At 42.6% G+C, this 9,327-nt stretch overlaps 3 protein-coding genes across 3 annotated transcripts; all 3 read left to right on the top strand.

The window, feature by feature from the left end:
- The first annotated feature begins 1,800 nt into the window (after window positions 1-1,800).
- Window positions 1,801-2,991, top strand: LOC144633390 (uncharacterized). Its single transcript, XM_078492267.1, has one exon. It carries the CDS (start codon window positions 1,801-1,803, stop codon window positions 2,989-2,991), a length of 1,191 nt encoding a protein of 396 aa, XP_078348393.1.
- A 361-nt stretch (window positions 2,992-3,352) lies between these two features.
- LOC144633389 (uncharacterized) lies at window positions 3,353-3,970 on the top strand. The gene has a single exon (XM_078492266.1). It carries the CDS (start codon window positions 3,353-3,355, stop codon window positions 3,968-3,970), a length of 618 nt encoding a protein of 205 aa, XP_078348392.1.
- An 842-nt stretch (window positions 3,971-4,812) lies between these two features.
- Window positions 4,813-8,629, top strand: LOC144633306 (isatin hydrolase-like). Its single transcript, XM_078492171.1, has 4 exons — window positions 4,813-5,050; window positions 5,381-5,730; window positions 7,166-7,337; window positions 8,024-8,629. Exons 2-4 carry the CDS (start codon window positions 5,581-5,583, stop codon window positions 8,380-8,382), a joined length of 681 nt encoding a protein of 226 aa, XP_078348297.1. The 5' UTR covers window positions 4,813-5,050; window positions 5,381-5,580; the 3' UTR covers window positions 8,383-8,629.
- The last annotated feature ends 698 nt before the right edge of the window (window positions 8,630-9,327 follow it).

Raw genomic sequence — 9,327 nt, 5'->3', positions numbered from 1 at the left:
TGTTCTCTCACGGGCACACTCTTAAACCCTGACCCTATTTAAGGATAAAAAAGCGAAAATTGATACCCTTTTTAAGGCCCAAAACCGAAAAATGACACCCTATTCAAGGGGAAGAGAAGCGTTCCGTGACGACCCAAATAACGGCTAACTGCGCACGGCAAGACACAAATCTTTATAAATTCGCTTTTCTAATACCTGAACAGAAATTTCAGTTTTAAGATATCTTTTTTTCGTTTAGCTGGGCGTTTATTTTAGCTAATAGAATTTAGGTACCCTATCTAAGGATCACACCGGGAACACATTGCCAAAAGGAGCAAAAATGATACCCTATTTAAAGACCGAGAACCTCAAAAACCATACCCTATCGGGCGGCACATACCTATATAGGCCACATATGGGAGTACCCCCCCCCCCCCCGGGGGGATATAATATGCCCAAGTGTCTGTGGCCTCGAGGAGAGCAGTTACAGTTGGGTGAATGGCACGAAAACCCGATTGGTGTTTACAAATGATATCGTGTTCTTGTAAATAAGCATATAGTTGGTCATAAATAATTCTTTCAAACACCTTGGCCACAATGGAGATCACAGAAATTGGGCGATAGTTGTTAAGGTCGTTTCGATCGCCTTGTTTAAATAGTGGGGTAACCCTCGCGCATTTCCGATCTACCCCGGAAGTCGTTGTTGAAGCTGAGAGTGGAACAGATAGGTCCCAGAGTAATATCAACCAGTCCAACACTGGGCAGAGAAGCGCGGATCACATTTGTGCCCTGACTACTATAGAAGGCTCCGTGACTGCGTTACCCATTGTTGCTGTTAAGATAAGAGTCGTAGGAAGTCCTCTATGCATCTAGACTTATGCTTTGTTGGATAACGGATCTAACGCCACCTATTGTTCGGCTAGCCTTTTGCAATTGGAACGCCATGGAATCAATGGCAAGAAAACGAGACTCAAGCTAACCACCATGGATAGCAGTAAAAATGTGGACAGTTTCATTGTTACGGACCTGTAGGTGACTGATTTGGACGAGAATGTTGTCATTACCTTACCGGAAGTTCTTTCCAGGCCAGCCTTGCCCGTAGCGAAGGACGAAATCCCTACATAGGAGGATGTGGAACGATAGCCGCACCTTCAAAGTTATGTGTACCTGTCTGAGTTGAATTCTGAAGTGGATCTGTTAATTGGAGCTAATGTTCCTGAAGCCCTGCAGCCCAGAGAAGTTATTCCTGCTTGTCATGGTGGTCCTTATGCAACTAGAGTTGACCTTGGCTGGGTCATCAATGGTCCAACAGGAAGGAAACAGAAGTATGTACCCTCCTCCAGTTTCCTCATCAAGTGTACGGAGACGCATCCTATGTGTGCAGCATGTGCTGATTTTGCGGATGCATCCCCGGCCCTTCAAATGGTTTAAGTATGTCAAGGGATGACTTTAAGTTTATGAACATTATGGAGGATTCAGTTGTACAGTGTGAAGATGGTCATTACCAGGTATCTCCACCGTTCAAGAATCCTAACTTACAGATGCCAGCAAACAGGAGTCAAGCAGAACGCAGGACACTCTACCTCAAACGTAAATTCGCCAAGGATGTAAATGTTCGTGAGGACTATGTCGGTTTTTTGGAAGAGGTAATAAGTAAAGGTTTTCCTGAAGAGGTCCCCCCGGATGTCCTTGAGAGATCGGATGGATTGTCCCGCCCAGTTTCACGGCACGTCGTTGAACAATGAATTGTTTCAAGGTCCAGACCTAACAAACAATCTGGTGGGTGTCTTGATTCGTTTTCGCCAGGAGCCAATTGCAGTGATGGGTGACGTACAAGCTATGTTCCATCAAGTGCGTGTCCCAGAGGTAGAACGAGACCTACTTCGTTTCCTTTGGTGGCCCAAGGGTGACTTTTCCAAGGAATTAGAAGAGTACCGAATGACCGTGCATCTGTTTGGCGCGGTTTCGTCGCCGAGCTGCGCCAATTTTGCCATGCGGCGAAATGCTGAGGACCACAAGCATTTTTTTCCCAATTTGGTTAGTACCGTCTATAAGAACTTTTACGTCGACGATTGTTTGAAGTATCTTCCTTCAGCTGCTGTTGCAGTGAGACATGTCGAAAAATTATGTGACCTAATGCTGCAAGGGGCCTTAAATTTAACCAAATGGACCAGCAACGATCGAGAAGTTTTGGAATCGATTCCAGTGGAAGCTAGAGCAAAGGATGTCAAAGAGTCTGATCTCGATAACGACGCGCTTCCCACAGAGAGAGCCTTAGGCGTATCGTGGTTTGTCGAGTCAGATACGTTCGGTTTTAAAGTGAAAATTAATGAGAAACCTTGTACGAGGCGTGGAATCTTATCTGTTGTGAGTTCAGTGTACGATCCTCTCGGTATGGCAGCGCCTTTCGTCCTTTCAGCGAAACTGCTTCTCCTGGATTTGTGCAGAAAGGGCCTGGGTTGGGTCGACGAGATTCCCAGTAATTACTTATCTCGGTGGCAAGTATGGCTTAACGGGTTGCCGAAGCTTTTCGAGGTCTCTGTTGATCGTTGCTTAAAGCGTGGAGTTGCCGGAAGAATTGTTTCGAGTGAGATCCACCATTTCTGCGATGCCTCACAGTCTGCTTATGGTGCTGTTTCATATCTTCGCGTGGTTGATTCTAATGGTCAGACTCACTACTCTTTCCTGCTAGGCAAGTCTCGTCTCGCCCCTATAAAACAAGTGACCATCAGGCGATTGGAGCTTGCAGCGGCCACTTTAGCCATCCGTCTAAACATGGTATTGAAACAAGAATTAAAGATTCCTATCGATAACATCACCTTTTGTTCTGACAGTATGACTGTGTTGCGTTACATTGGAAATGAATCCAAAAGTTTCCACACTTATGTTGCCAATCGTGTCGCCTTCATTAGAGATGATCCAAGCCCTTCACAGTGGAGATACATCGACACAAAGTCTAATCCTGCTGATGACGCGTCCCGAGGTGCTTCTGCAGTCTTTCATTTAGAATGACCGCTGGTTAAAGGGGCCGGCGTTCCTCTTGAAGCAGAAATCCGAATGGGAGAAATCTCCTCAATGCAGTGCAGAATTAGAAGAAGACGAGCCTGAGGTGAAGCGAGAACCGAAGTACTTGGTTGTTCATGTGAATAACGCGTATTGTGGTTTCACTTCTATCGTCCAGCGGATCTCGTACTGGTTCAAATTGCTGAAGTTTATCGCGCTGTGTCTTCGCTGTCAGTCGAGATTCCTAACAAGGAAGAAAGAGAGACGACAACGAGATATCCACCAAGATGACAAAATTGATGTAGAAGAATTGGAGAATGCAGAGCGATAATTTCTTAAGTTTTACTAGAATGACGCTTTCTCAGAAGAGATGGAAGCTGTTAAAAGCGGGAAATGCGTCAAGAAATCGAGTGCACTTGCAAGTCTTGATCCGATCCTTATTGATGGTCTTCTCCGTGTTGGTGGACGACTCAAGAGAGCGCCTTTACCTGAAGATTCAAAGCATCAGATTATCATTCCTAAAGGGTTCCACCTTGCTCGATTACTTATCATGCATTTTCATGAAAATAGTGGCCACTCAGGCAGAGAATATGTCCTATCCCTGTTGAGAGAAAGGTTCTGGTTGATTCGTGCCAATTTAAGTGTACGTGGTGTGCTTTCGACCTGCTTTGCGTGTAAACGGCGTCATAGTTCTGCTGGAGAACAAAAGATGGCGCAACTGCCATCTCCTCAAGTCACTCCAGGTCAACCTCCTTTTACATGCGTGGGAGTAGACTATTTCGATCCGTTCCTTGTTCGTCAGAAGAGAAGTCTCGTGAAACGTTACGGTGTAATCTTCACCTGTCTGGCTGTGCGAGCTGTGGATTTGAAAGTATCTCACACGCTGGACACTGATTCTTTCATTCTTGCTTTGAGGCGTTTCATCTCTCACAGAGGACAGGTCAAAGAAATACGCTCTGATAATGGCACAAATTTCGTAGGAGGTTAAAAGGAGTTGCGTACCTCGATTGAAGAGTAGAATCAAGCAAAGATTCACGAAGCCCTTTTGCAGAAAGGCATCAAATGGGTCTTCAATGCACCAGGAGCGTCTCACCATGGTAGTGTCTGGGAGAGACTCATCAGGTCTACACGTAAGGTCCTGGGAGCCTTGTGTAAAGACCAGAATTTAGATGATGAGAGCCTTCAAACCTTGCTATGCGAATCACAGAGCATAATCAACGGAAGACCTCTTACAACCGTTTCTGATGATCCTAAGAATTCTTTTCTCTCCCATACGCTCTTCCTCTGGTATGTTTGAAAAGGACGACCTGTACTCAAGAAGAAGATGGCGTCAGGTGTAATATTTATCTGATGTTTTCTGGTCTCGCTGGAAGAAGGAGTATCTTCCCCTGCTACAATCGCGCCAAAAGTGGCTTCGTCCAAAGAAGAATTTTGCCGTTGGAGATGCAGTTATAGCCGTCGATGAATGTACACCTAGGAATGTCTGGTCGATCGGTCGATTTACGGAGGTGTTTTCTGACAAATATGGTCTTGTCCGCCGTGTGAAAGTTAAAACGAAGACATCTACATTGGAACGACCTATCAGCAAACTGTGTTTGCTTGAGGAGCAGAGTACGGATGTTGAGAACTGAGATGTCGTGACTATTTTATTTGCGTGACAGCACAGGATTGCGTGTCTGACAGAAACATTGAGTGACAATCATGACTTTAATTGACAGTAACTTAAGTAATTCTGAGCCTTGAATCAATTTGTTAGTAAATACAAGGTTTTCACCCTCGTATTTAGGGGCCGGAATGTAGGCGTCAGAATTTTATTTTCGTTTATTTTTTTTGTGTCATAGTTTCGTGTTAGTTTTTTGTTAATTAGTTTTCTTTATTTTTTAGTCTATTTCTGTACATGTTACTTTTATTTGCATATTGGTATATATTCTGTTGCGTGTAATTTATTCAATCAGTTTTGTTTGCGAGTATTGAGTCCAGTATCGAGTTAACGGTTTATTTCGAGTCTACTGTGTCAAGTTCTAGTTCACGGTTCGTCTTTGGTTTTCCTGTCGTCACATTCGTCTTTGTAAGTTTCTTGTTCATTTCGCTTTGTCGCTTTCCTGTTTTCCTCATGTCGTTCGTTGTAGTTAACGCTATTTTTTATGCTCATTCCTGTGTTTGTAATTTCGTTATTTTCAGTTATCGTATCTATCTCGATATTTAATGTGTGTACTGCAAGATGGACTAGGTGTGATTTTGCAGTAGCTTGAAAGCGTTTGCGACTACATTATTAAAGCCCTTATTTGTAATATTTCAGTTAACTATATTACCAGTTGGTCAGTGCCAAAACTGCCTAAAATTGCGTGAAATAGCGCCTTTAATTGATCGTCTACATTTTTCTTTGGTATTCTTTCAGCAGGAAACATGAACACCATTGTGGTACGACTAGCGTTCTGTGCACTTGTTTGGTTTCCGTTGCTAGGAGAGTCGCTAGACTCACCATGGATTGAGCTCTCTTACCCATTTAACAACGAAACCATCTAATGGCCCATATCAGAGAATTTCAAACATATCAAACTGTTTGACAATTATACGGCTGATGGTTATTACCTCTTAATGTATGCCATCAGCGCTCCTGAACACGGAGGCACTCATCTTGATGCCCCGAGGCATGTTTCTGCGGGGAAATGGACAACTGATCAAATTCCTCTTGATCGCCTCATTGGACCTGCAATCAAGATAGATATATCCTCTAAAGCTGCCAAGGTAAAATGTATTTTCTTTAGTAGTAAAAAAACAGACCAAGTGTAATTAGCCAAACGGAATCAAACCAAAAGCAGAAAAAAAAGAAACATTAAAAAGAAGATAAAAAAAAACAATTTAACTTTAGAAGTAGCCTTTAATCTTCTTGTTAGTTAGCACTGGGATAGCCTGCATTACAGACGAACAAACCCCGGGGTTTTTTTCGTCTGCAACGCAGGCTAGCACGGGGATTATTGCAGCTGTTTTTGGCAAACTGAGGCGAACATATACGCTTAGACAACTTTCTCATTCCCGTCTTCAGAACTCTCTCCACCTGCACATCCATTAACGGTGTACAGCGCGCAGTTCCCGCCAAAACTGTTATTTTTATATAAAAAACGTCTGTTGTTCTTAAACTTTAGGAATATTTAACAATTATTCGCCGAAGGCGAAGTGATTATTGTAATAATCCCGGGGGGGAGGTGGGGGGGATTTTAACAATAATCACTGAGCCTGAGGCGAATAATTGTTTTAGTATAATTTTCAGAGGTGAATATCAAAAACTGCAAATAACAACAAAAAAACACGAAAACAACAAACACAAGTTCTCGCTTGCATACGTGTAAATCAGTTTAATTCATCGATTGAAATCGTAATTTACACTCAAGTTTTAGCAATAAAACGGAACAAAACAAACACTACGAAAACGATAGATATCTGGTACCTTTGTTTAATCCTTGGTGACTGCTGAGCAATTGTGTGAATCCTCTCGAAATTACTAGCTCCAGTGAGAAGAGAACCAAACAATGTTTTGCCAGTCGATCTGACTGAGTACATGGCCGTTTACGAACTCCAAAACCACCATGTTTACGATCAATTCTAATGCCTTGAAAACCATCTCTTGAAAATATTTTCGGTCCAAAAGCCTTGGTAGTCAATTTGCAAAATTCCCAATGTTTTAAATATCCAGGACTTGGAGTGATTTCTTTTAAATGAGAGAAATTTTCATTCAGCAAATGCCGCCATGTTCACTGGCCTGGATGGCAAACGAGGCATGGCTTAGTAGCCAAACCTTGGGATGCCATATTCACCGCCTAGCGCGGTGAATATTGCGACATAGTCCGAGCTTCTCGACCAATCAGAATTCAATTCACCTCTGGAAATTATACTAACAGACAATATAAGTTTTGTACGCCGTCGCTGCATAAAGATTTAATAACTGTTATCCACACAGTATATCAGCTCAGCCTAAATTTGTGTTATCGACTGCTTTCTACATACCTTTCACAAACGTCTTGCATAGTTTCGTATCGGGGGTTACGTATAGTTTTAGGGTTTAACAGCTGAAAACTCTGTGCGGAGTAGTGCTACGATTCAGCCTTGTACTAGGTCTAATTTAGCCTTATATCCAGAGACGGCCCGGAACCTTTATTTTTTATTGTCAATTTTTGTTTCAAAGAATCCTGACTACCAGATGACAATGAGTGATTTCCAAGCATGGGAAGAGAAAAACGGAAAGATCCCGGATGATGTGATACTGCTGGTATTTACTGGTTGGGGAAGACATTGGCCTAACAGGAAATCGTATTTGGGAACTGATACCAAGAACACTTCACTGCTACATTTCCCAGGTATGCTCTTGAAAGAATGAATGCAATATATTGCTCAGTGTGAAACAGAACGGGTTTTGCAACTTAAAACTCATTTTTCGTTAAGAAAACGACAGTATGCTTTTATGGCGATGGGGAAATGGGCCGGGAGAAGATGACGGTACCAAGAACCCATTGCTGATAACAAATATTTTTTTATCAGAAAATTACTGCCAGGATCGATTTTCCTTGTAAAGGATCATCTTTATTGACCACTTCTCAATGGGTCTTATATAAACAAACCTTAAACTATTAAAAGTGAACATAATTTAACTGGTAGGAGGCCCTCTAGCCGGCAAAGTAAACCCAACTGGTAGGAGGCCCTCTAGCCGGCAAAGTAAACCCAACTGGTAGGAGGCCCTCTAGCCGGCAAAGTAAACCCAACTGGTAGGAGGCCCTCTAGCTTGCGAAGTGGCCCTGTAGCCTGCGAGGAAAACCCAGCAGGAAAAATCGGTGCGAACGGAAGTTTACAGCTCGGTTTGCTTTTTGTCGCTCCGACTAACCGTCCGCGCCACTGGGCCTCTGAGAACGATAGAAAGCAAACCAGTTGACTAAGCGGCATTCAATTGCGTTTCGTAAGACCAAACCCAAAGTAATTACTACCGGATTACTTTCGATAAACAAGTTTCTAATACTCATCTCTGATGGGAAGCTGTTTTTGTTCACAGGGATACACCCTAACGCTTCTCGCTGGTTGGTCAACAATCGAAAGGTTAAGCTACTGGGGATAGACACAGCATCCATCGATTACGGTCAGTCAACGTTGTTTGAAACTCATCAGATTCTCTTCAAAGAAAACATCCCTGCCCTGGAAAATGTCGCCCACATGGACAAGCTGCCTGCAAAAGGGTTTACATTGTACGCAGCACCGATGTTTATCACTGACGGAAGTGGTGGGCCGTGCCGAATATTTGCTCGTTTGGATGAAGAAGAAAAGAAAGATTGCGTTGAGAGTGGTGCTGTCAGGTTTCAGAGTAAGGTTATGCTTTTTGGAATAGCTTTGGTCATGCTGTTCGTATTTCTGTAGTCTAGCAAGCATGTAAGCATCGAAAGCTAGGTTGTACACTAGATCCAGCTGTTAAAAAAGTTGAAAAGCGCTATCTACCGTATAAATCGCTATCCAGTGCACAGTGACTTTTCCAGTGGATAGGTGGATCCATATATAAAAAAACCGAGGCTTTTTGTTTAGTTTTGTGCAACATTATCAAACCACTGTTAAGCGTAGGAGCATCGGTGATAGTTATCACGTGCTTGAAACAAATGAATGTAACAACTTTGCACCCGGGTAAAATGTGGTAAAGATTCCAATAAAGCCACTCTATTGATGATAAATTCCGTCTCTTATTCATTTTGTGTTTGGAATTTTTACGCTGAAAGTGAATCTCCCTCTAATACCGTACTTCACACGTTAAAATAGTGCTAAGTACGCCATTTTAGGTTAAACTTAACGGGCGGGTTCTTAATTGTCGAGGTGAGTTAGTCTCGTGGTGGATTGGGAACAGCTTTAAAGGAATGCCAACTAACATTACCGTGGGTTAAAAACGGATGACGTGGCGCGAAACAAAAACGTGCTGTTGAACTCGTGTTTTTCCAGTGAGCTGAAACGTTTATTAAATCATGTCGGCATGGCAAGCGAAACTATATGTACCTCATACCTGCTATCTGCAAGTCACAATCTCACTTCATTTGCCTCTTTGAATGTTTTCTCTTTTTCATGGGAGTTGCGAAAATGAGTCATTGATAGCTTCTGCTTTCAGGCTTTGTAGAGTGTAATAACCTTTGATCTGCTTTTGTATTTAGAAAAATTACTTTGGAAGGTAATCAACCTCGTTCCCTGGAAGAGAGAGACCCTGGGAATAAGGTTGGAAAATAATTTGTTTCTGATTGACGGGTGCTAAATGTTTGTTAAGGACCTTTCTGTCAGCACGTTTACTGTTAAATGCATTAATTAATTGTGGTTTGATATCAGAAT

Source organism: Oculina patagonica, chromosome 12, assembly GCF_052425735.1.
Source record: "Oculina patagonica isolate OP01 chromosome 12, crgOcupat, whole genome shotgun sequence".
NCBI lineage: Eukaryota > Metazoa > Cnidaria > Anthozoa > Scleractinia > Oculinidae > Oculina > Oculina patagonica.
The sequence above is the reverse complement of the archived record's forward strand: the minus strand, read 5'-3'. Positions and strand labels throughout refer to the sequence as shown.